Source organism: Coregonus clupeaformis, chromosome 25, assembly GCF_020615455.1.
Source record: "Coregonus clupeaformis isolate EN_2021a chromosome 25, ASM2061545v1, whole genome shotgun sequence".
Lineage (NCBI taxonomy): Eukaryota > Metazoa > Chordata > Actinopteri > Salmoniformes > Salmonidae > Coregonus > Coregonus clupeaformis.
In genome coordinates, this window is record NC_059216.1 from 6,514,279 (window position 1) to 6,540,907 (window position 26,629).

Here is a 26,629-nt window from a genome sequence, read left to right on the forward strand (position 1 = left end):
GTGAAAAAGATGACATGAACACTTCTCTGTAACAGTTCAGAGGCAGTGTGCAACATGAAAAGGAAACACTGCATCGTTTCTCCTCTGCTGGGTATTTCTCTGTTTTATATCAAAGCTTTCTCTCCTACAGCAATGAAGAATAATGCTGATAAGAAGTTTTCCTACCAGCAGCTCCCTGTGTCTCTCAAGCTAATATACACTATTCTGCAGGTACCTGCCAGTCCACCTTTATCCAGTGTTAAATCATCTTGTAATGTACGGATATAAACTGTCTAAATACTATAATAGATGCGTAATCAAAGAAAATAATCCCCTATCCTCATTAGAAAAGATTGAGAGAGCAAAGGAACTCTACCTTCTGTTCCCTATGTAGGAAATGTCAAAGTTTGAGGAGCCTGATATCCTGTTCAACATGCTGAACTGTCTGAAGACCCTGTGTCTCCACGGAGAGTGTCTGTACCTGGCCCGTAAGGACCACCCCCAATTCCTGGCCTACATCCAGGAAAAGATGCTCATTCCCAGGTCAACACAGTCACCATCACCACATGGGGCCCCGCCTGCAGTTTTACACATACCTTGTTGGTTTTCTACAGATATCTCTGCTAGTACTTTCTTTAAACATGACTTGAGCCATGAGATGTAGCTACATGTATCAACTGAAATTGTTGATCACCATCTTAAGGAAAGTTGTACTTGATCATCAAACACGTGAAGAGCCGCCAGGTGTGTGTGTGTGTGTATATGTGTGTGTCTTATGTGATACCTGTGTGTTCTAGCCTGTGGACCATGCTGAAGTCCGAGTTCTGCCAGCTGGCCTCCCTGGCCGTGCCCCAGCTCCTGCATGCCCTCTCCCTCTCCCATGGAGCAGACATCTTCTGGAACCTGGTGGACAGCAATTTCAACAGCAAGGACTGGAAGATACGCTTTGAAGCAGGTGAATGATATAGGAGTCTCCACCGTACGTGTGTGTGTCTGTGTGTGTGTGTGTTTACGTATGTGTGAGTACTGTATGTAACGACATGAATAAATCATAATCCCCCCCTCAACAAACCTATGTCTACTCCCATGGTTACTACTGTATGTGGCTCTAGCATGTAGCACAGAGGAATTGTGGGATTATTAATCAGGCCCTTCTCGCCCTGTGATTGGCAGAGAGGAGCTGTGTGTGACCTTGGGATGAAGTCAGAGGACAGGGTCTCTGTCTGGTAGCATGGATATACTGTAGATACAGAGGGTGGACCGTTAATGTACATACAGTGCCTTGCAAAAGTATTCATCCCCCTTGGCGTTTTTCCTATTTTGTTGCATTACAACCTGTAGTTTAAATGGATTTTTTATTTGGATTTCATGTAATGGACATACACAAAACAGTCCAAATTGGTGAAATGAAATGAAAAAAAATAAATAACGGAAAAGTGGTGCGTGCATATGTATTCACCCCCTTTGCTATGAAGCCCCTAAATAAGATCTGGTGCAACCAATTACCTTCAGAAGTCACGTAATTAGTTTAATAAAGTCCACCTGTGTGCAATCTAAGTGTCACATGATCTGTCACATGATCTCAGTATATATACACCTGTTCTGAAAGGCCCCAGAGTCTGCAACACCACTAAGCAAGGGGCACCACCAAGCAAGCGGCATCATGAAGACCAAGGAGCTCTCCAAACAGGTCAGGGACAAAATTGTGGAGAAGTACAGATCAGGGTTGGATTATAAAAAAAATATCCGAAACTTTGAACATCCCACGGAGCACCATTAAATCCATTATTAAAAAATTGAAAGAATATGGCACCACAACAAACCTGCCAAGAGAGGGCCACCCACCAAAACTCACGGACCAGGCAAGGAGGCCATTAATCAGAGAGGCAACAAAGAGACCAAAGATAACCCTGAAGGAGCTGCAAAGCTCCACAGCGGAGATAGGAGTATCTGTCCATAGGACCAGTTTAAGCCGTACACTCCACAGAGCTGGGCTTTACGGAAGAGTGGCCAGAAAAAAGCCATTGCTTAAAGAAAAAAATAAGCAAACACGTTTGGTGTTCGCCAAAAAGCATGTGGGAGACTCCCCAAACATATGGAAGAAGGTACTCTGGTCAGATGAGACTAAAATGTAGCTTTTTGGCCATCAAGGAAAATCAATTTTAATTCCAGGTTGTAAGGCAACAAAATAGTGAAAATGCCAAGGGGGGTGAATACTTTCGCAAGCCACTGTATATTTTAAGTTAGATCCAAATATCTTGATTTTATTTTTGTAGTTTTATCGTGACATTGTCACAGAGCACCAATTAGAATATAATATAATAATATCAGTATGCTACATTCACATTAACTAATTTAACAGACTCTGACCATAAACATCATAAAAAGTAGATATTGATTAAATAATATTGCAAAGTAACATTGAAAAATAACAGGAACAATTGCTAAGGGAAATTATGTGTCATGATGACTAAATGTAATGTACACACATGAGCCTTAGGATGATGATGATCATGAATTCTAATGATATTATTATGGCCCCATATTAGCTGTACTGAAACAGATGGTAATTTACTTGTCTGTGTAAATTAACAAAAAAAAGACACCAGTTGGGTGCCAAAGCAGTACTATGACCCACATCATAGATTATCCATTATATTGACCAGATACTCTAGTGGCCGCTCTAACAATGAAAATAAATGTAATCAAAAATGGAAGGCAGTCGGGAGAAGGGCAGATACGCATGTGAACAACAGGCACAACGGTTTCCACTAGTTACCACAGCCACTATGTCAACATTGGCTATATCGTAAGAATTCATGAAAACAAACATTTGCTTTTTGGTGTTAATTTAAGGTTAGGGTTAGGCATACGGTTGGCAGTGTGGTTAAAGTTAGGGTTAGGTTTAAAATCACATTTTAAGAAGAGAAATTGTAGAAATAGGCGGGGTTTATGACTTTGGTTGTGGTATCTAGTGACGACCAGGCACAACGCCGATATAAAGTATTTTTTCTCACAATTGACGGGATGTCCAGTGTACTACCTGTCCTACACTTGTAACAACCTAATCATTATGAAGCTTCTATTCGATCAAATAAGCCACACGTAGCAAATAAGCAATTACATTGTTTGGTTAACCAAATTCGAGTGGGTGGGCGTATAACGCGAACATCTAGCAACCCAAAGGTTGCGTGTTCGAATCTCATCACGGACAACTTGAGCTAATTAGCAACTTTGCAACTATTTACTACTTTTTAGCTACTTTGCAACTACTTAGCATGTTAGCTAACCCTAACTTTAACCCATTAATATAACTCCTAACCTTAACCCTAACCTTAACTCCTAACCCTAACCCCTAGCATTGCTAACGTTAGCCACCTAGTTAACGTTAGCCACAACAAATAGGAATTTGTAACATACTGTATAATGCGTTTTGCAAATTCGTAACATATTGTACGAATTGCAATTGTAACATACTGTACGAATTGCAATTCGTAACATATCACACAAATTGTAATTTGTAACATATCATACGAAATATATAATGGACATCCACAAATGAATACTGTACATGCCATACGAAACATAACATATCATACTAATTGTGGAGTGTCACGGATTTATATTTACTATGATACGTCTAGCCCCTGAGTCCAGGTTGGTTATCCCTCTGGCTTTGCCTCTTGCTCTCTGCCCACAGGCAATCTGGCTAGGATACTGCTGTCTCGCTTCCTTCTCCTGCTAATGCCCATCAGCATTAGAGTGATGCTGCTTTTAACACTATCCTTTGCAATGACAAGAAGAAATAGATCGATAGATTTGCTTGATTTGTTATTGTCCCCGTGGATCTGTCCCTGTCCGTACTTTCATCACACGCGATTTCTCAGACAGCAGTGGCCCCATTTTGACGAAACTTGGGTGAATGATGCCTCTTGCCATATAGATCCGGCATTTACAAAATTGTGGCATTTATGTGTGGGATTGGAAATGATGCAGACAATTACATTGATGGAAGCTACAATCAATCTGCAATATTAAAGCTGATCTACCCCCTAAAAATATATATATATACTGTATATATATACTTTATTTTTACATAATTGCATCGTCCGTGGGGACGACATGTTTACTGATGCATTGTTTGTCATATATATGTATAAGTAAGGTTTACAAGAGAAAAAACGTACAAACAAATAATTAGAGTGTAGAAAGTGGTGTTCTCATTATACCTTTTACTTAGTGACCTATCTATATCGACCTTTATGTGACATGGCGCTGAGATGTTGTCTTGTGCCCTGTCTGTGTTGTCATGGTAACTCCCAGTGGAGAAGGTAGCGGTGCTCTGTCGGTTCCTAGACATTGGTTCTGTGACGAAAAACCACCTGCTGAAGTACTCCCTGGCCCACGCCTTTTGCTGCTTCCTGGCCTCTGTGGAGGATGTCAACCCAGCTGTGGCCACACGCGCCAGGCTGCTGCTGGACACAATCAAGAGCCAAGCACTACAGGTGACTAACATAGATCTATCTAGACCAAGATAAATACTCCTATTCAACTACCATACAACCATTTTTCTTGTAACAATTGAACACGTGTATGGAGTATTTTATGTCAGCAAACAATTTCAGATTGACAAATAAGGCATAAACATGTAAGTGCAGTGCTAACACTTGTGTGTCTGTGTCTGTGTCTGTGTCTGTGTCTGTGTCTGTGTCTGTATCTGTGTGTGTCTGTGTCTGTGTCTGTGTCTGTGTCTGTATCTGTGTGTGTCTGTGTCTGTATCTGTGTGTGTGCCTGCAGGGCTTGTGTCTGTGCCTGGACTTCCAGTTCGACACAGTGGTGAGGGACCGGCCCATCATCCTCAGCAAGCTGCTGATGCTGCACCACCTGAAGCAGGAGGTCCCTGCCCTCAGCTGGGAGTTCTTTGTCAATCGCTTCGAGACGCTCTCCCTGGAGGCCCAGCTCCACCTGGACTGCAACAAGGAGTTCCCTTTCCCAACCAGTACGCCCAGTTGGTTGATTCTCTCTGTTACATAGTCTGCATAATAGAACTTGCACTATGACTTATATTCAATACAACAAACCAAGCATGTAGGGAAACATAAACCTGTGAAATAAGAACATAACTGTTCCAGTTGAGGTGTGTTAAGTGTTATGAGGCACGGTCACAGTGATGTGTGTTATTTATCTTTCCTTCCTTGCATCTCCCTGTCAGCCATCACAGCTGTGCGCACCAACGTGGCCAACCTTAGTGATGCAGCGATGTGGAAAATCAGACGTGCACGCTTTGCCAGGAACCGCCAGAAGAGTGTACGTTCCCTCCGTGACAGCGTCAAGGGCCCGTCCGAGTCCAAGCGGGCCTTCTCCCTCCCAGAGACTCTGTGTAACCGTCTACGTAAGTGTCCAGTTGGTAGTGTCCTTTGGTTGGTTATGCTACTAGTCTGTGGGTCTCAGATTTTCTCTGTCCCATGCTCCTACTGTTTCTCTCCTCATCCATGCACCTCTCTGTTCTGTTAGTACACCTACAAACAGTATCAGTGCTCCTGTTTGTTTTTATTCAATTGTTTTCTCAGTAATTCATTCTCTTGCTGGATGTAAGAGTTCTGTCTTATCTGTGATTTCCTCATTGATTCTGCATAGGATGCGGTCTGAGTTTCTGGGAAAGGGGGTCTACTGTTGGCTTAAGACTGTGTGTGGTTGTTGAGCTTGAGTGCTTCACATTTTTTTTCATGGAAGCAAGTGGAAGCTAAATTATTCATAGAATTACTTGATAAGTCTTAGGATCCACATACGTCTTGGGATCACTTTGTGTGAATGGTGTGAGACATTGGGATGTATAGGGTTGTCTGGTGTGAGACATTGGGATGTATAGGGTTGTCTGGTGTGAGACATTGGGATGTATAGGGTTGTCTGGTGTGAGACATTGGGATGTATAGGGTTGTCTGGTGTGAGACATTGGGATGTATAGGGTTGTCTGGTGTGAGACATTGGGATGTATAGGGTTGTCTGGTGTGAGACATTGGGATGTATAGGGTTGTCTGGTGTGAGCCATTGGGATGTATAGGGTTGTTTGGTGTGAGACATTGGGATGTATAGGGTTGTCTGGTGTGAGACATTGGGATGTATAGGGTTGTCTGGTGTGAGACATTGGGATGTATAGGGTTGTCTGGTGTGAGACATTGGGATGTATAGGGTTGTCTGGTGTGAGACATTGGGATGTATAGGGTTGTCTGGTGTGAGCCATTGGGATGTATAGGGTTGTCTGGTGTGAGACATTGGGATGTATAGGGTTGTCTGGTGTGAGACATTGGGATGTATAGGGTTGTCTGGTGTGAGCCATTGGGATGTATAGGGCTGTCTGGTGTGAGACATTGGGATGTATAGGGTTGTCTGGTGTGAGAATTGGGATGTATAGGGTTGTCTGGTGTGAGACATTGGGATGTATAGGGTTGTCTGGTGTGAGACATTGGGATGTATAGGGTTGTCTGGTGTGAGACATTGGGATGTATAGGGTTGTCTGGTGTGAGACATTGGGATGTATAGGGTTGTCTGGTGTGAGACATTGGGATGTATAGGGTTGTCTGGTGTGAGACATTGGGATGCATAGGGTTGTCTGGTGTGAGACATTGGGATGTATAGGGTTGTCTGGTGTGAGACATTGGGATGTATAGGGTTGTCTGGTGTGAGCCATTGGGATGTATAGGGTTGTTTGGTGTGAGACATTGGGATGTATAGGGTTTTCTAGTGTGAGACATTGGGATGTATAGGGTTGTCTGGAAGCTCAGACGTGTCCTGTGCTACTTTCCCAGAACATTCTCCTAAATTGTGTTCTCATGTGTGGTTTTTAGCTCTAAGGCTTACGAGGCAAGAGCACTCTGCCCCGACTCTGGGAGATATGATAGAGAAAGTCCTGCCAGGTAAATAACAACCCAAATCTGACTCACCTTATTACAACAGAACCAGATCAGCATTCCCTTCAGCATAATCACATCATAGTGGGAGAAATAAATAACTCATGGCTACTGATAAAGTTGATGGGCATCAGGAAACTTGATGAAAAAACAATGTTTGCTCTTTACTGACATTCATTGCTTTTCATCCAGAATTCATAGATTGTGCGTTCTATTTTAGTCTCAGGCAAAAATGGGAGAAAACTGTTACTCTTGCTATCTTGATAGCTTGTCACATTTTCTGTTTGCATTTGACATATTCTATGAATATGTTAAAGTGATGTCCATATATGTAATCACCCTGCTGAATGTAGACCAAATGAGATGACTGTCGTACCATCTCCCTCTCTGTGTTCCCCTGGTTCACTGCCCCTCTCCTCTCCATCCGCTCCCCTGCCTGCAGCACGCTTCCTCCCGCCCTTTAACCCTGACGCTTCAGCCTCTCTCCTAGGCCACAGCCCCTCACCGGAGGACGACTCGGTCATCAGGGACCTGCTCCCAGAGGATGCTGGGATAGATCACCAGACGGTGCACCAGCTCATCATGGTGCTGATGAAGTTCATGGCCAAAGACAAGAGCAGTGCCGAGGCAGACATTGGCAGTGCCAAGGCCTTCAACACGGTGAAGCGCCACCTATATGTACTGCTGGGCTTCGACCAGCAGGAGGGTTGCTTCATGATCGCACCGCAAAAGATGAGGACCTCAACCTCCTTCAATGCTTTCATCGCTGGCATCGCACAGGTCAGAGAATATCAATTAACCCTATGAATGACTCCGCTGTTTTAATGATAATCTTTGAATAAATGTTGAGTTTAATCCCCAGAAAAATCCCTGACTCTCACCTGCTTCAGTTGGGAGTAAATTTAAGATGGGAGTTTTTTGTTGTTGTCTTGTTTCCCTCTGTAAAGTTTAAGTTTCATGTTGCTGCTGCTGATTATGACAATGTGTCAAGCTTCAAGAACAACCTAGCGTGATGTGATGTGATATCTCCTCCAGGTGATGGACTACAATATTGGGCTGGGGAAGCAGCTGCTCCCCCTGGTGGTCCAGGTGTTGAAGTACTGCACATGCCCCCAGCTCAGACACTACTTCCAGCAGCCCCCACGCTGCTCTCTCTGGGCCCTGCGGCCACACATCCGACAGATGTGGCTCAAAGCCTTGCTGGTCATCCTCTACAAGGTAAACACTACCCATGTTTGGAATATAATGAAACCTTATCCACTATGTGAATGTGTTAACATTGAAAACTGTATACAGTGTGTGTATAACTGATTGCCTGCACTTGAAAGTCTGCTTGTGAAATGTTAGTATTGGGAACAACAGCTAATTTATACATATTTTTGTTGCTTTGTACTCTCTTACCCTCCACTTCTACCAATCCTGTGTGTGGTCCCAGTACCCCTACAGGGACATGGATGTGAGTAAAGTGGTTCTGCACCTGATCCACATCACCATCAACACCCTGAATGCCCAGTACCACAGCTGTAGACCCCATGCCACCGCCGGACCCCTCTACAGTGACAACTCCAACATCAGTCGCTACAGCGAGAAAGAGAAAGGTGGGGCTAACAACTACCACCATAAAGATTATTTCATTACTGGACTAGGCTTGAAATGAATCTGGAGTAAGACTTGAGAGATTTGGACATAATGTGTGTGTTTTTTTCTTTTCAGAGGAGGACAGTGTGTTTGATGAGTCTGATGTCCATGACACCCCAACTGGAGCAGGCAACAAGGAGTCCCAGACCTTCTTCGCCCGTCTGAAGAGGATCGGTGGCAGCAAGTCTGTCAAGTACCAGCCAGTGGAGCTGAATGCCCAGAAAAGTATAAAAATAGTCTCAAAGGATGACCTATTTTATCCAGCAATTAAATGAATTGAACTTAAAAGTTTGTGCTGATATGAATTGAGCTTTCACAGATTTTTACAATCAGAAATGATGTATCTTTTGATCCTCCCTCTGTCTGTGTCAGGTGAAATTGAGCTGTCTGAGTACCGTGAGGCCAGTGCGCTGCAGGACAGCATCCTGCACTGTGTGAGGGAGGAAAGCACCAGGAAGAAGCGTCTGCAGGCCATGCACAAGCAGAAGTCCTTGGACATTGCCAACACTGACTCCATCCTCTACAACCTGGACGAGCACCGACGCAAGTCCTGCATAGACCGCTGTGACCTGCAGCATGGTCCCTCCGCACCCCCCTCCTCCACCACCTCCCACCTCAGGCAGAAGGGGGGCCATGGGAAGGGCTCATCAGACGGTTCCTCAGGCCGAGCGGAGGGCAGCGACCACCGGGACCGTCGAGGCTCCCGGGGGGGCCACTCAGACTGCTCCAGGCCTGTCATCCCAGAGGTGCGTCTCAGCTGCATGGAGACGTTTGAGGACAAGGCCGACCTGGACTCCCCTCTGACAGGGGGCTCATCAGCAGAGAAGGAGGACCCGGACCTCATTGACCTCTCCTCCGACTGTACCTCCATCCCAGAGAAGCACTCCATCCTTTCCATGTCCGACAGCGACTCCCTGGTGTTTGAACCCCTGCCACCACTGAGGATTGTGGAGAGTGACGAGGAGTTTGACCTCAACACGGTGATGGGCTCCAGGCTGAATGGGAGTGCCAGGCCCCCAGCCTCCCCTGCCAGGCCCACTTCCTCCCCTGTCAGGCCCCCTTCCTCACCTGCCAGCAGCAGCACCCTGCGCCTGTCCCCGGTGGTGCAAGTGAGCGTGGAGGACTGCTCTAAGGACAAGAAGATCACAGACTCCCCTGCAAAAGAAATCCCTCAACAGCCTTTACAGAGGAGGCCACGCTATGCGACCCCCACCACCTCCCTGGAGCTGCCTGACCGGCCGGAGCACACTGGCCTGGAGAGCCCCATGACCCTCAGCTTACAACAGAAGAGGGACCTGCTGAGGAAGACCCCTGCTGTCCCTGACACCTCCCTGGATGATTTTGTGCACCCCGAGGACCTGAAGGCAGCGGTGGGTCTGGGGACCAGTCCCTCTGGCAGGACTGTCTTCCTGGACATCCCTGAAGACACAGCCGAGCCCCTCAACTCTCTGGAGGGGAACAACAATGATGAAGATGAAGATTATGAAGATGATGATGATGACCTTGATGACAGCGACCTTAAACCTGATGATGATGATGATGACAATGACGAGGCAGAGTTTAAGATCCAGATAGTTCCCCGGCAACGCAAGCAGAGGAAGATAGCTGTGAGTGCCATCCAGAGAGAGTACCTGGACATCTCCTTCAACACCCTGGACAAGCTGGGTGAGCAGCCCACTGAGACAGGTAAGGGAGCAGGGTCAGGGGAGAAAGAGAAGCCTCAGTCCAGAGGTCTCCCTCTGTATGGACCTACAGCTGCTGTATCCTTTTACTGTGCCCCTGAGATACGTATGCTGACTTCATGCACAATATGTATTTTTGATGTATGTGTGTTTCAGTGGTGACATCTCTAAGATTTGAGGGGGTTTAAGAGATATGACTGAAAATCAAGTTTTCTAGAATAGTTATGGAAGTGTCTGCTTAGAAGGGCAGAACCACATGAACAGACTATACATTGTCTAGTCGGATATCCATGCTACCTCAAATCTTCAGTCAACTGGTCACCACTGCTGTCTCCTGTCCTGTGGTGTGGCTTTGTAAGAGTCTCTCCCTTTTCCCATTCCAACCCATGGTAAACACCTGAAAAACAAAACATACTGTGAAATAAAGTCCTAGAAGCTGATAAGTAAATATCAGTACAGCATCTTCAAATTACTGCAACACACTGTCCATAAATAGCTGTCCATATAGGAACAAGTGATAACATAAAATGAGAAGGCAAATTAGTTTTTTTACTAAATAGGGCATCAATAAACAATTGTAATTTCTTCACAAAATCTTCATTTTAGATTGCTGTTGCACTAGGACTTACTCTATACTTGTAGTTAACCACTTGTAGTTCTACACTACATTTGTATTGGCGTTGGGTGTCTGCAGCATCTCATGCCCTAAACAGTTGTCCACATGTGAGGTTATAAGGTGGCTGAGAGCTGAAGCAGCCACTATTGCGCCCCATCACTCACCCACGTTGCCTTGCAGATCACAAGGTTCTGTCTACCCTGGAAAATCCACGGGAATCCGCCTCAGCCCCCACCCTCGAAGCTGCTATCCCAGAAACAAGCAACCGCTCTTCAGTATCAAGTAGGATCCAAATACTTTCTCATTGTCATCTGTTTAAATTCACCAATAAAACAGGGTGTGGTCATCACACCCAGAACATTACACCGTTCAAACATTTGGCCTTGTTTTTTTCAAGGTGTAAAATAGTTTTTCTTCAGTCGTTTTTTCTCAGCATTATGTTTTTGACACCAGTGCAGTGTTTTTTTCTTCTTCTTATCAATAGACCAGGGATTATATCTATCCGACAATATATACAATCTTGAATATATGCAACTAAGCCATTAAATCATTTCATTTTTATATTTACCTCTGTGAGCGTCTTCCACTCCCCATTTTCATGACAGTTTGTTTAAGTAAACCAGACATTGAAATGAAAGTGGAAAGTACCAGGCAACTCAATCCTCTGTGTGTGTGTCACACCCCCAGCTCAGTACCGTCAGTCGAAGCGGGGCTCGTTAGGAGCTCTAACCATGACCCAGCTGATGAAGAGACAGTTGGAGCACCAGTCCAGCGCCCCTCACAACATCAGCACCTGGGAGACAGGTCAGTCACTGGCTGTCTCTGGTCCACCTCTTCAGATTAGTAAATATCAAAACACCTTTTAAATACTGTAATGACTTTGTTTGACTGTGCTAATTGTTGTGTTGCTCTCTAAACAGGCCCCACCAAGTCCAGCCTCTTATCTGCCCCCAGTACAGTCAGCATGTTTGTGCCCGCCCCCGAGGAGTTCATTGATGATCAGCCCACCACCATGACTGACAGGTGAGTGAACCTACCGCCAACCACCAACACTGACTGGTGTGTCATTCAGGACAGTGGACACTTTATGTATTAATGGTTATTCATTGTTATTAATCAGGTGTCGTGACTGTGGTGCGGTGCTAGAGGAGTATGATGAGGAGACCCTGGGCCTGGCAGTGGTGGTGCTCTCCATGTTCATCCACCTCAGCCCTGACCAGGCCGCTCCACTGTTGCTGGACATCATGCAGTCTGTGGGCAGGTCTGGCAACTACAGCATCTCCTGCATCAACCCCTTTATAAATCCCATACACAAACCTGATTGTTCAGTAAAGTTTTAGCACACTTTCTGTCATGTCTCCGATCTTGAATTCAGATTTTTTTCTTACAGGCTGGCGTCTAGTGCTAACTTCTCTGGGCAAGCTGAGAGGTATGACACATCATAACCAGACATACTAAATATATTATTATATTGTGTGTGCTAAACTCAGGTGTACTGTGGATGCTGAGGACTTGTTCACGCTGGCTGTATTCTTGTACACAAATGAGAGAATGGGCCAACATGAGGTGCAAAACGCTCTGTGTGTGAGTTGATGTTTATGTCTCTGTTGGTGTAGTATGCTGATCCCTGGCAACGCAGCAGGTGTGGCTAAGCAGTTCCTCCGCTGTGTGATCCACCAGCTGGCCCCCAATGGCATCCTTCCCCAGCTCTTCCAGAGCAACATCAAAGGTCTACTCATACACACAAAACACAATATGGTTCCTGTTAAGAGCAACTTTCTGAGGGATATGGTTTGATCTTTACCGTCAATTTCTGTGTATTTCCAGATGGAGGTTTTCTGAGAACATTGGCTTCTTCCCTGATTGATTTTAATGAACTGAGTTCTGTGGCTGCACTGAACCAGCTGCTGGAGGTGGGACTTTTACTTGCTTAGTGTAATGATTAAAGCTCAGCACTCAGCTGAAGGAACTATGCCGGTGTGTGTTTGTGGATGTCTTGAATCTCAAGCAAAATGTCCACTTTCATCATGTATCCAGCAGGAGGAGCTCTTGTAAAAGGTGACGACACTATAACATTGCTGTTTGGATAGCGTGATACCAAAGCAAATTAAGAATGCTGCTGAAGAGTATGCCTCTGCATGGTTGTTCACCATATTCACTCTTCTCTATTAACTTGGTTTCTTCTCTTTTGCAATCTTACACTGTTACAATGTTCAAGGAATAGCGCTTGTGACAGTCCACCTCAGTTCACTCCTTTGGCTCATAACATCATTAGTCCAAACCACTTTTAGAATATAATTTGTAAACAATTGAACAGTTGGTAACGGCTCTATGGCAATATATATGTATTATGTAACCCTGTTGTCGTTTATTCCACTATCCTCAGGGTCTGAACAACAAGAAGAGTCTACCAGCAGGGGGCACCATGCTGCATTGCCTGGAGAACATCGCCACCTTCATGGAGGCCCTGCCCATGGACTCCCCCAGCAACCTGTGGACCACCATCTGCAATCAGTTCCAGACCTTCCTCACTAAACTACCCTCTGTGCTGCCTCTGAAGGTACTGGACCTCGCTCTGCATGTAGGCTGCATTGACTGTGACCAATATAGAGCTACAGCCTTATGAAGAATTGTATGATATCTCTTTAACAGTGTCCCCTGGACTCCAGTTTGAGGATCATAATTTGCCTGTTGAAGATCCCCACCACAAGTGCAACCCGGGTGAGTCTGTCTGTGTGTGCTTTAAAATACATTAGGCCTGCTAACCAAATGGTGAGCGCAGTCTTCAATTGAGTGTCATAAATCACACTATCCCAGCCCTTCTCTGATAAGGCCCTGAGCAGGTTATATGATTGTTTACATTCTGACTCTTTAAATCAAAGGACTTACATCTGATAGCATTCAGTTATGTCAGATCTTGTTCAGTGAACAGCTCATTCACGTAGACTGTCATTTGCATGAATGAACTCATAAGTCTTTTTTTTACATATGTATATATTTTTTTTAAGGGGGGGGGGGTAGATCAGCTTAATATTGCAGATATATTGTAACTTCCATCAATGTAATTGTCTGCATCACTTCCAATCCCCCATGTTTATATATATATATATATATATATATATATATACAGTGAGGGGAAAAAAGTATTTGATCCCCTGCTGATTTTGTACGTTTGCCCACTAACAAAGAAATGATCAGTCTATAATTTTAATGGTAGGTTTATTTGAACAGTGAGAGACAGAATAACAGTAAAAAAATCCAGAAAAACGCATGTCAAAAATGTTATTAATTGATTTGCATTTTAATGAGGGAAATAAGTATTTGACCCTTCTGCAAAACATGACTTAGTACTTGGTGGCAAAACCCTTGTTGGCAATCACAGAGGTCAGACGTTTCTTGTAGTTGGCCCCCAGGTTTGCACACATCTCAGGAGGGATTTTGTCCCACTCCTCTTTGCAGATCTTCTCCAAGTCATTATGGTTTCGAGGCTGACGTTTGGCAACTCGAACCTTCAGCTCCCCTCCACAGATTTTCTATGGGATTAAGGTCTGGAGACTGGCTAGGCCACTCCAGGACCTTAATGTGCTTCTTCTTGAGCCACTCCTTTGTTGCCTTGGCCGTGTGTTTTGGGTCATTGTCATGCTGGAATACCCATCCACGACCCATTTTCAATGCCCTAGTTTGAGGGAAGGAGGTTCTCACCCAAGATTTGATGGTACATGGCCCCGTCCATCGTCCCTTTGATGCGGTGAAGTTGTCCTGTCCCCTTAGCAGAAAAACACCCCCAAAGCATAATGTTTCCACCTCCATGTTTGACGGTGGGGATGGTGTTCTTGGGGTCATAGGCAGCATTCCTCCTCCTCCAAACACGGCGAGTTGAGTTGATGCCAAAGAGCTCGATTTTGGTCTCATCTGACCACAACACTTTCACCCAGTTCTCCTCTGAATCATTCAGATGTTCATTGGAAAACTTCAGACGGACCTGTATATGTGCTTTCTTGAGCAGGGGGACCTTGCGGGCGCTGCAGGATTTCAGTCCTTCATATAATATATAATATAATATGCCATTTAGCAGACGCTTTTATCCAAAGCGACTTACAGTCATGCGTGCATACATTTTTTGTGTATGTGTGGTCCCGGGGATCGAACCCACTACCTTGGCGTTACAAGCGCCGCGCTCTACCAGCTGTCATGGCGTAGTGTGTTACCAATTGTTTTCTTGGTGACTATGTTCCCAGCTGCCTTGAGATCATTGACAAGATCCTCCTGTGTAGTTCTGGGCTGATTCCTCACCGTTCTCATGATCATTGCAACTCCACGAGGTGAGATCTTGCATGGAGCCCCAGGCCGAGGGAGATTGACAGTTATTTTGTGTTTCTTCCATTTGCGAATAATCGCACCAACTGTTGTCACCTTCTCACCAAGCTGCTTGGCGATGGTCTTGTAGGCCATTCCAGCCTTGTGTAGGTCTACAATCTTGTCCCTGACATCTTTGGAGAGCTCTTTGGTATTGGCCATGGTGGAGAGTTTGGAATCTGATTGATTGATTACTTCTGTGGATAGGTGTCTTTTATACAGGTAACAAACTGAGAATAGGAGCACTCCCTTTAAGAGTGTGCTCCTAATCTCAGCTCATCACCTGTATAAAAGACACCTGGGAGCCAGAAATCTTTCTGATTGAGAGGGGGTCAAATACTTATTTCTCTCATTAAAATGCAAATCAATTCATAACATTTTTGACAAGCGTTTTTCTGGATTTGTTTGTTGTTATTGTGTCTCTCACTGTTCAAATAAACCTACCATTAAAATTATAGACTGATCATTTCTTTGTCAGTGGGCAAACGTACAAAATCAGCAGGGGATCAAATACTTTTTTTCCTCACTGTATATACATACACATACATATACATACATATATATATACATATAAATACACATATACACACATACATACACACATACATACATACAGATACAGTGCTATGAAAAAGCACCTGCCCCCCTTCCAATCCTCTCCACCTCCGCACACCTGCGACACTGAATGCCACCAGATCCCCAACCAAAACCCAACACTAGACAAAGGGAACATAAGTGAACAAACAACACAACAACCACACATCTACTCCATCCATTTCACAAACAAAGCCATGCAACACCCAATTCCCCCGTGCGAAAAAGCAACCCCCCCCACACTCAACAACTGGCCGTGCCACACCCAGCCGCAACGACCCCAACCAAACGCCCCCTGCAGCTGCCGATCAGTCCCCCACGCCGCTGCGGAGGAACCCCGGCCCACTCCCCCACGCAGAACAGCTTCAACCCAGCGACGCGCGGGCCCCCAAGCACGAACCGCTCGCCCCAAGACCCGCCACAACATCTCAACTGGGACCAGGCCCAGACCCCGACCCCATAAATCTTACTCATTTGGAATAAGCAGGAAGTCTTACAAAATCCCTGTTGTGTTAAGATCCACTCAGCCACCCACCAGGCATGGACCCAGCCTTAACTATGTATTTTCCTCCTCTTCCTCAGAGCTTACTCGAGCCCTTCTCCAAACTGCTGAGCTTTGTCATCCAGTATGGAGTGTTCAGCCTCTCTTACCTGGTGGAGCTGTGTGGCCTCTGTTACAAAGCCTTCAACAAGGTAGATATGTACAGTTTAGCTTACATTTGCTAGTATATTTGTTTATTATGTTTGTAAAAAAAATAATAATAATAAAGAAATGGTAGCATTGCAATGATCTCATGTGAAAGGTCCAATTTGAAAAGCGATACAGAAATATTACTTTGTCCCACATTGTTAAATATGAAACCATGTCTGCATACCTCTGTATACTGTAGTTATTGGTGATAATACTTATCCCCAGCCTCTCCTGCTAGACAGCAAGGTGGCTGTGTGTCACAGATGATTAAGTAGACAATCAGCCAGTATTGATTTACATGGTTAGTTGGGGCTCTGGGCTGAGGATATATGGTGTGCATGAGGGGAAGCCTCCCTCTGTTAGAGCTGGGGCCTGGGCTGTCTCCTGCTGCAGGACGGATGGATCCTCACCCCGCTACTGCTGTCACAGCGCCATGCTTTATGTCTCCAGCTCTATTGATTTCCTCTAGCCTGCTTAATCCCCGCTATATAACATCAATTTCTCCAAACGCGAGTCAACATGACTGATTATGTCTATATAAATGTTTCCTGTGCAGTTAGTCTTATGAGGTGAGCTTTCTCAAATACAAGTTTAAGGAGGATTTTTCAGTGCTTGGGGTATTGTAGACATACAGATGCACTATACATAGAACATTTGAACAAAAATGACCCCTAATTGTTTATTCTGTAATATACCTACCAATGTAGATAATAAAGTGATAATACGGTAACTACTGTATGCTATGCCATAAGTTTACCTACTGAAAACGTGTGTGAAACAACAGTGTTGTAGACATAATGAGAGAGAGAGAGAGAGAGAGAGAGAGAGAGAGAGAGGTTGGTAAGCACGCAGGGCTTTGTATTGAGGGGATGATTTAACAGAGAGAGAGCGGTGGCTCCCCAGGCTGACAGCCTCATCTGAACTGGGCCCCTGGGAGAGAGGAGATCTGGTCTGGGTGCCATGCTAATCAGATCCTCTGTCTCTCTGTCTCTATTCAGACCACAGACAACCTTTATACTCCAGTACACACACACAGGCAACACTGTATGAGCACTGGAGAGGGAGAGAGATACAGTACACAGCCCTGCAATATTAAATAAGACAGTGAGAAAACATCCACCAGGAAAACCTTTTTCCCCCAGTATGCCTAAGAGCTTATCTCACTTGGTTCCTCTAAAATCATTACAACATTTTACACAGTTGTTTTCTATATTCTCTTTCCACCGTCCTCATTTGTCCTCATCCTGAGTTATTTTGTGTATTCATCTCTTTTTGCCCAGGAGAGAGATAAGTTCTATATGTCTCGTATTGTGGTGCTGGAGCTTCTGCAGGCTCTGAAGTTCAAGTCTCCTCTACCCGATACTAACTTGCTACTGCTGGTCCAGGTAAACAGTAGCACAATCAAAACTACTTGTGGAAAAGACTTAAACCCAAAAGATGACTTTACATATTTATTTATGTTAACTACATCCTATGTGTGTATGTTGTCAGTTTGTTTGTTCAGATATTGGTACAAGGCTAGCAGAGTCTACTATTCTCTCAAAGCACATGATCTCATCACTTCCAGGGGTAAGACAGTACATAATACAGTACATTGGTTATCTGGGTTCCTTTATGATGACCTAATGAAATCATATGAAATAAAGATATGGGTTGTTTGATTGTTGCACTATTCTCTCTGTCTTTTTCAGTGCACGACAGCAGCAATGGAATGCATGAGGCAATACATCAGTGAGCTTCTAGACTTCATAGCAGATATGCACACACTGACCAAACTGAAAGTGAGTTTCCTCCTTACTCTGTCTTAAATCATCCACCCATTTTACATAAGTCTCATCTCTAACCATATTGTCATGTGGAGGGTCCTGAGTTTCTCCTGGTCAAGTGATCAGGGAAAACACAGGGTTGTAGTCATGTGACCTGTCCTGTGATCATGTGACTCTGTCCAGAACCATATGAAGGCGTGTTGTCAGCCGCTGCATGAGGACACGTTCGGAGGGAACCTGAAAGTGGGCCTGGCACAGCTGGCTGCCATGGAGATCAGCAAAGGCAATCACCGTGACAACAAGGCAGTGATCCGTTATCTTCCCTGGCTCTACCATCCCCCGTCCACCATGCAGCAGGGGTGAGAGGCACCGACAGTTACAGCACAGATGTCACTTTCAGTGATCTCACTGTCTATAACCATGAACATATTACAAGAAGTGCTTTTATTAGAATTAATGGTGAGTCTAATAACACTGTAATGTTTGTTCAAAAAGCGTTTAACCTTTGTCTCCTCCTCAGACCTAAGGAGTTCATAGAGTGTGTGTCCCACATCCGCCAGCTGTCCTGGCTGCTCCTGGGCTCCCTGACCCACTATGCCCTGCACCAGGGCTCCACCTGCTGTATGCCCATCCCCCTGGACGCTGGCTCACACATCGCTGACCACCTCATCGTCATCCTCATCGGCTTCCCTGAGCAATCCAAGGTCAGGAAAATGTCTACATTTACATTTTATATTTTCGTCATTTAGCAGACGCTCTTATCCAGAGCGACTTACAAATTGGTGCATTCACCTTATGATAGCCAGTGGGACAACCACTTTATTTTTTTTTGGGGGGGTGGGGTAGGGGGAGGGTAGAATGATTACTTTTATCCTATCACAGGTATTCCTTAAAGGAGGTGGGGTTTCAAGTGTCTCCGGAAGGTGGGGAGTGACTCCTCTGTCCTGGCGTCGTGAGGGAGCTTTTTCCACCATTGGGGTGCCAGAGCAGCGAACAGTTTTGACTGGGCTGAGCGGGAACTGTGCTTCCGCAGAGGTAGGGGGGCCAGCAGGCCAGAGGTGGATGAACGCAATGCCCTCGTTTGGGTGTAGGGACTGATCAGAGCCTGAAGGTACGGAGGTGCCGTTCCCCTCACAGCTCCGTAGGCAAGCAACATGGTCTTGTAGCAGATGCAGGCTTCAACTGGAAGCCAGTGGAGTGTGCGGAGGAGCGGGGTGACGTGAGAGAACTTGGGAAGGTTGAACACCAGACGGGCTGCAGCGTTCTGGATTAGTTGTAGGGGTTTAATGGCACAGGCAGGGAGCCCAGACAACAGCGAGTTGCAGTAATCCAGACGGGAGATGACAAGTGCCTGGATTAGGACCTGTGCCGCTTCCTGTGTAAGGTAGGGTCGTACTCTGCGAATGTTGTAGAGCATGAACCTACAGGATCAGGTCACGCTTTGATGTTAGCGGAGAACGACAGGGTGTTGTCCAGGGTCACGCCAAGGTTCTTTGCACTCTGGGAGGAGGACACAACGGAGTTGTCAACCGTGATGGCGAGATCATGGAGCAGGCAGTCCTTCCCCGGGAGGAAGAGCAGCTCCGTCTTGCCGAGGTTCAGCTTGAGGTGGTGATCCGTCATCCACGCTGATATGTCTGCCAGACATGCAGAGATGCGATTCGCCACCTGGTTATCAGAAGGGGGAAAGGAGAAGATTAATTGTGTGTCGTCTGCGTAGCAATGATAGGAGAGACCATGTGAGGATATGACAGAGCCAAGTGACTTGGTGTATAGAGAGAATAGGAGAGGGCCTAGAACTGAGCCCTGGGGGACACCAGTGGTGAGAGCACGTGGTGCGGAGACAGATTCTCGCCACGCCACCTGGTAGGAGCGACCTGTGAGGTAGGACGCGCAATCCAAGAGTGAGCCGCGCCGGAGATGCCCAACTCGGAGAGGGTGGAGAGGAGGATCTGATGGTTCACAGTATCAAAGGCAGCAGATAGGTCTAGAAGGATGAGAGCAGAGGAGAGAGAGTTAGCTTTAGCAGTGCGGAGAGCCTCCGTGACACAGAGAAGAGCAGTCTCAGTTGAATGACCAGTCTTGAAACATGATTGGTTTGGATCAAGAAGGTCATTCTGAGAGAGATAACAAGAGAGTTGGCTAAAGAAGGCACGCTCAAGAGTTTTGGAGAGAAAAGAAAGAAGGGATACTGGTCTGTAGTTGTTGACATCGGAGGGATCGAGTGTAGGTTTTTTGAGAAGGGGTGCAACTCTCGCTCTCTTGAAGACGGAAGGGACATATGGTCAAGGATGAGTTGATGAGCGAGGTGAGGTAAGGGAGAAGGTCTCTGGAAATGGTCTGGAGAGAGAGGGGAGAAAGAAGTCAAACCATAGGGTAGGGCAGTGTGAGCAGGACCAGCGGTTTCATTTGACTTAATAAATGAGGATCGGATGTCGTCAACCTTCTTTTCAAAATGGTTGACGAAGTCATCCACAGAGAGGGAGGAGGGAGGGGGAGGAGGAGGAGGATTCAGCAGGGAGGAGAAGGTGGCAAAGCGCTTCCTAGGGTTAGAGGCAGAGGCTTGAAATTTAGAGTGGTAGAAAGTGGCTTTAGCAGCAGAAACAGAGGAAGAAAATGTAGAGAGGAGGGAGTGAAAAGATGACAGGTTTCCTCCATTCCGCTCGGCTGCCCGGAGCCCTGTTCTGTGAGCTCGCAATGAGTCGTCAAGCCACGGAGCAGGAGTGGAGGACCGAGCCGGCCGGGAGGATAGGGGACATAGAGAGTCAAAAGATGCAGAAAGGGAGGAGAGGAGGGTTGAGGAGGCAGAATCAGGAGATTGGAGGGAGAAGGATTGAGCAGAGGGAAGAGATGATAGGATGGAAGAGGAGAGAGTAGCGGGAGAGAGAGAGCGAAGGTCGCGACGGCGCATTACCGTCTGAGTAGGGGCAGAGTGAGTAGTGTTGGAGGAGAGGGAGAGAGAAAAGGATACAAAGTAGTGGTCGGAGACTTGGAGGGGAGTTGCAGTGAGATTAGTAGAAGAACAGCATCTAGTAAAGATGAGGTCAAGCGTATTGCCTGCCTTGTGAGTAGGGGGAGAGGGTGAGGTCAAAAGAGGAGAGGAGTGGAAAGAAGGAGGCAGAGAAATGAGTCAAAGGTAGACGTAGGGAGGTTAAAGTCACCCAGAACTGTGAGGGGTGAGCCATCCTCAGGAAAGGAACTTATCAAGGCGTCAAGCTCATTGATGAACTCTCCAAGGAAACCTGGAGGGCGATAAATGATAAGGATGTTAAGCTTGAATGGGCTAGTGACTGTGACAGCATGGAATTCAAATGAGGAGATAGACAGATGGGTCAGGGGAGAAAGAGTGAATGTCCACTTGGGAGAGATGAGGATTCCTGTGCCACCGCCCCACTGACCAGATGCTCTCGGTGTATGTGAGAACACATGGTCAGACGAGGAGAGAGCAGTAGGAGTAGCAGTGTTTTCTGTGGTAATCCATGTTTCCGTCAGCGCCAAGAAGTCGAGGGACTGGAGGGTAGCATAGGCGGAGATGAACTCTGCCTTGTTGGCCGCAGAACGGCAGTTCCAGAGGCTGCCGGAGACCTGGAACTCCTTTCATAACGCAAATGCTAAATGCTATATGCATAAATAATGAAGAAAATGCTACGTAGACCTATGTAGATTTCACATATCTTCCCTCAACCAAAGTCTAGGATAAGATAAAGACCTCTCTCTTCCTTCCCTCCTCTGTCTGCAGACGTCAGTGCTGCACATGTGCTCCCTGTTCCATGCCTTCATGTTTGCCCAGCTGTGGACCATCTACTGTGAGCAGGCGGCGGCCGCCTCGGCCCTGCAAAACCAGAACCAGACAGAGTTCTCTTCCAATGCCATACTGACCGGCCTGGAGTTCTGGAGCCGCGTCACACCCAGCATCTTGCAGCTCATGGCCCACAACAAAGTGGTAAGGAAGATCCACATGCTTATCTCTCCATCAGCTTCAAGAGGGGGTGGGCTGGAAAGAGGATGTGCTTGGAGATGTGTGAAATAAGTTAAGTGTGAAATACTACTCTGACTGTTGTCGTGAATGTGACAGATGAGTTGGTTAAAGCACCAACATATCCTTGTTATGTCTGACAGGACATTGCTGTTTTTTTAAGGCCGAGATTCAATCTGGTCGTGCTTTGTCCACAATGCACGTTTTAAAGGAAATGTTCCTGCATTCACAGAGACCATATTCACGGTAAACGGTGGCTCTATTGGAAATAACCTTTAAATGGCGCATTGTTCAAATCCGCGGTCGTATTGAATCCCGGCCTAAGACGATATATTTTGTTTCATATTTGGATGGGTTAATCATAAGTCAAGTTATGATCCCTTGCAGTAATAAAAACGTGTTCTCTTCAACTTTCCAAGATGGTGGAGATGGTGTGTCTACATGTCATTAGCCTGATGGAGGCTCTACAAGAATGCAACTCAACCATCTTTGTGAAGGTAAGGGGGCCATTCAAAATGTTCCACAAACACTTGATTTTACACTTCATGTTGCTTTCTATTTCAACTAAAAATTAGCATATTCTCTCCATCAGTTAATACCTATGTGGTTGCCCATGATTCAATCCAACCTAAAGGTAAGAATTAAATTGCAATTCAAAAATGATCTGTTTATGTTCGTATATGTATATAGATGCTTGGATTTTCCAGTGAAAAAACTCTCCCCCTGTCCCATGCAGCACCTGTCTGCAGGGCTCCAGCTGCGGCTGCAGGCCATCCAGAACAGGGTGAACCACCAGTGTCTGCAGGGCCAGGCAGCCGGGGCCCTGCCCTTTGCCCTGCGCAAGTGGCTGCAGTGCACCCAGTTCAAGATGGCCCAGGTGGAGATCCAGTCATCAGAGGCCGCCTCACAGTTCTACCCCATGTGACCTGCCCACCTGCCCACCTCACACGAGCTCTTCCAAGACCCAGTCCACCTCAGGACCAGCGTGCATCTGCTTAATGCCTGCCTGCCTGACCATAAACATCAGGAAGTTGACTCCTGCATAAACTGACTCTCGCCGTCTTAAGACTCTGCTTCTGACGTAATCATCTTCAGCACCATCTAAACTTTATATATCTATACTACTCTTTTGTGCAATGAGAGGGATAGGTGAGTACCGGTTGGGCAGGTGTGCAGATGCAGGGGAATAACAGTACAGTAAATAACAGTTTAGGTGCCCAACATGCTGTGTGCAGCATCAGAGGTCAAACTAGATGAAGAGAATATCTATCAGCACTGCAGATGACTGGAGTGGATGGATGGAGAATGCTGTATGCTGAAGCTCAGACTTGTTCACTTGGTGATGCTCATGTTCTATATCGTTATTTTCAGTTGCTTGGTTGCAAGCCTGACAAAAATAATAAAATCAAGCCACATTTTCTAAATATACAGTATGTCTCATTGTCTCTTTGTCATCTCTACAGAGAGCAGAGTGTGATATGATTGTACATCTGCACAGTAAGTACAGTATATCTTGACTAAGGTCTGTGGGAAAACTAAATGACTGCAAGAGGATCTGTTAAAGCCAAAGACTGTATGGGGAACCACCCATACATATCCTAGCTCAGGACAAACCAATATCAATCACATATTCTATTATCAGCAAATCCAATTGGACTTTAGGGCTCCTGTCTCACCCTCTACCCAGTTCAGACAGGTTCAGACAGGTTGCCTCTCGCCATCAGAGCCCAGATCAATCAGACACAATGTGGGACACAGCAGCAGCAGCGTTGTAACTCGATCAGGGTGAAGCCAGACGGCAGAGGTAAACAAGACAAGTGAGTCCGTGTCGACCGCCCCCGTAGAGCCATCATTTGCCACAGACACGGACCAAACACAGTTACCTCTGGTCTAATGTTGTTTGTCACGATAAAGCATTGTTATGGGATCTAATCACATTACGGAAAGGGCACTTCCCACTGGGCACAGACGTCAATTCAACGACTAATCTACGTTGGTTCAACGTTTCAGATTTCATTGAAATTACGTGGAGACAACGTTGATTCAACCAGTGTGTGCCCAGTGGGTTGTCTGGGAATACCACACCACATGATAGTTGGACTATACATTTTAATCCAAGCTTGGGGTTCTATTCAATCTGTATTGCGGAAGTTAACAGTGCCTCTTAACTGAAGACGATGTGGGCAATGTAACTACAGAAAGTCATACATTTCCAATGGAAGAGAAGCAAAGTGGGCGGGGGATGTTGATATCTAGAACTACCCAGCTTGCTTGTTAGCGTCCACATGAGGGTGAAGCTAGCGTGGCATATTTCATAACTTCTCTACGCCTGCACTTTGTAAAGGGATCCTCTATGAGAGGCGTGTGTCAAATGAGTCACTAGCTTTGCTGTCTAATAAAATCACACCATGTGGCAGAAACACACACACACACACTCACATCAGAAGTCCTCACAAGGATAGTAAAACAAGGAACATTTAGGACATTTGGCTGATCCCCACAAGGAAAAAGGCTATTTTAGGTTTAGGTTTAGGGGTAGAATTAGGGTTAGCGGTTAGGTTTAGGGTTAGGGTTAGGGTTAGGAGTTTGGGGTTTAGGGTTAAGGTTAGAGTTAGGGTTAGGTTAAGAGTTAGGGTTATGGATAAGGGATTAGGGAAAATAGGATTTTGAATGGGAATCAATTGTTTGGTCCCCACAAGGATAGTAGAACATTGTGTGTGTGTCTCAAAGCTGACCTTCACAGTCTAGGGCTGTTTGCTCTGAGGACCCACTCACACCCTCTCTGCCTGAGAGCCCTTAGTCAGAGTTCATTACCCACTGGATGTCCAGCTGCCTGCTCATCAGGTCAGTGCTCCCATATGGTCCTCCGGGAGGAGGCAGGCAAGGGAGAGTGCTGGGTACCTGTGGGATGTTGATTACATAAGCAGCTGCTAATGAGAGAGGTTCTTTAAAAAAAGGCTGCAAGTTCAAACGATCACGAAGGTGGCGTCGGCTGGCAGATGCAGCCCCGGTGCAGGGGGACTTCACTTGATTAAACACAAACACACACACTGACACCCAGAAAGTCACCCGCACATATGTTCAGACAAATACACACACACACACACACTCACACAGACACACACACATATACACACACACACACACTTACTTTACTTAAGGTAGTCCATCGTATCCGATGATGACTTCCACTACTGCTTGTGGGTTCGCTGATGACTGTATAATCTGATGCGGGATGCACACTGTCTGCCACAGACAGAGCACACAAAGGCCTGTCCCGTTGAGGCCGGTGCAGGCATGGTCATATGTCTTCCCTGTCGCTTCGCCAGGCTACGTTCAGTCCTTTTTTCCTCGGCCAACTGCATCGCTTGATAGCAGAGGCCGTGCCAGGTGGAATGGTCCGAAGCAACAGTCTGGAAGAAGACAGGGTTTACACCACATCACATATCTTCAGTGATGTCTTCAATTGGCCCTTTATCCATTTTTTCTGCCCACCTGCAGAGTGACGGCCCAGTTGTAGCTGTCCGTACAGCATCTTTCGCAGTAGGTGATCTTCTGGCATCCGGATGGTATGGCCAAGCCATCTAAACTGGTGGTGTGTGATCTCTGAGTGCGGAACAAAGTCCTGCTAGGTCACTTTCAAAATGCGTTGGAGGCATTTTATGTGAAAGTGTTGACTGTAATAATAATAATAATATGCCATTTAGCAGACGCTTTTATCCAAAGCGACTTACAGTCATGCGTGCATACATTTTTTTGTGTATGGGTGTTCCCGGGGTTCGAACCCACTACCTTGGCGTTACAAGCGCCGTGCTCTACCAGCTGAGCTACAGAGGACTGTAGACTGTCCATGTTTCACATCAATAAAGGAGAGTAGATAAACACACTGCCTGGTAGACTGCAACTTTGGTGTATAGGCGCAGGTTGCTGTTGTTAAAAACCCTCTACCTTAGCCATCCAAAGGAGGATGGGGCCTGTTTGATATCTGGATATCCTGGTCGATGTTGCAGTCTTCCGAGAGGAAGCTTCCAATATATTTAGTGTGGTACAATGGCAAGTGATGAGTCGGAGATAGAGAATGCTGGTGTTTCAGCATTACTAGAGGCCCACAAAGGCCATGAACAGGTCTTGTATCTGTTCACGGCACTTTTCCTGCAGTTGTCGTGCACTGAAGATCATGCCCACCGTGCTTCTGTTCTTTTTGAAGCCGCACTGGGACTCCGGTAGCAAGTCTTCAGTGATGGTATCGATTAGTCTGCAGAGCATGACGCTCGCCAGGACTTTGCCAGCAACTGGGAGGAGGGATATGCCCCTGCTGTTGTCGCAGATTGATTTGTCCCCCATGTTTCTGTATATGGTGACAATGTTTGCATCCCTCCATTGAAGGGGGATGCTCTCTTGTCTCCATATCTCAGAGATGAAC

At 46.0% G+C, this 26,629-nt stretch overlaps 1 protein-coding gene across 4 annotated transcripts in view; it reads left to right on the forward strand.

Moving 5' to 3' along the window:
- The window catches only part of LOC121539326 (protein unc-79 homolog), a 59,056-nt gene extending 35,422 nt beyond the window's left edge, over nt 1-23,634 (forward strand). For 2 of the 4 annotated variants that reach the window (XM_041847729.2, XM_041847733.2), the window contains exons 21-51: nt 131-210; nt 374-522; nt 777-934; nt 4,303-4,484; nt 4,777-4,978; nt 5,192-5,371; nt 6,825-6,893; nt 7,378-7,667; nt 7,923-8,105; nt 8,323-8,485; nt 8,601-8,750; nt 8,898-10,211; nt 11,004-11,105; nt 11,511-11,627; nt 11,744-11,846; nt 11,944-12,084; nt 12,214-12,252; nt 12,440-12,552; nt 12,651-12,736; nt 13,210-13,383; nt 13,476-13,544; nt 16,356-16,466; nt 17,745-17,849; nt 17,956-18,033; nt 18,156-18,245; nt 18,414-18,589; nt 18,751-18,934; nt 21,970-22,173; nt 22,626-22,703; nt 22,799-22,840; nt 22,943-23,634. In XM_041847729.2, coding sequence (XP_041703663.1) covers nt 131-210; nt 374-522; nt 777-934; nt 4,303-4,484; nt 4,777-4,978; nt 5,192-5,371; nt 6,825-6,893; nt 7,378-7,667; nt 7,923-8,105; nt 8,323-8,485; nt 8,601-8,750; nt 8,898-10,211; nt 11,004-11,105; nt 11,511-11,627; nt 11,744-11,846; nt 11,944-12,084; nt 12,214-12,252; nt 12,440-12,552; nt 12,651-12,736; nt 13,210-13,383; nt 13,476-13,544; nt 16,356-16,466; nt 17,745-17,849; nt 17,956-18,033; nt 18,156-18,245; nt 18,414-18,589; nt 18,751-18,934; nt 21,970-22,173; nt 22,626-22,703; nt 22,799-22,840; nt 22,943-23,131 — 5,321 coding nt within the window. In that variant the 3' untranslated portion in view covers nt 23,132-23,634. The remainder of the gene's footprint in view (nt 1-130; nt 211-373; nt 523-776; nt 935-4,302; nt 4,485-4,776; nt 4,979-5,191; nt 5,372-6,824; nt 6,894-7,377; nt 7,668-7,922; nt 8,106-8,322; nt 8,486-8,600; nt 8,751-8,897; nt 10,212-11,003; nt 11,106-11,510; nt 11,628-11,743; nt 11,847-11,943; nt 12,085-12,213; nt 12,253-12,439; nt 12,553-12,650; nt 12,737-13,209; nt 13,384-13,475; nt 13,545-16,355; nt 16,467-17,744; nt 17,850-17,955; nt 18,034-18,155; nt 18,246-18,413; nt 18,590-18,750; nt 18,935-21,969; nt 22,174-22,625; nt 22,704-22,798; nt 22,841-22,942) is intronic. The other 2 variants (XM_041847731.2, XM_041847730.2) reach the window with 2 other exon arrangements.
- Nucleotides 23,635-26,629: the final 2,995 nt, after the last annotated feature.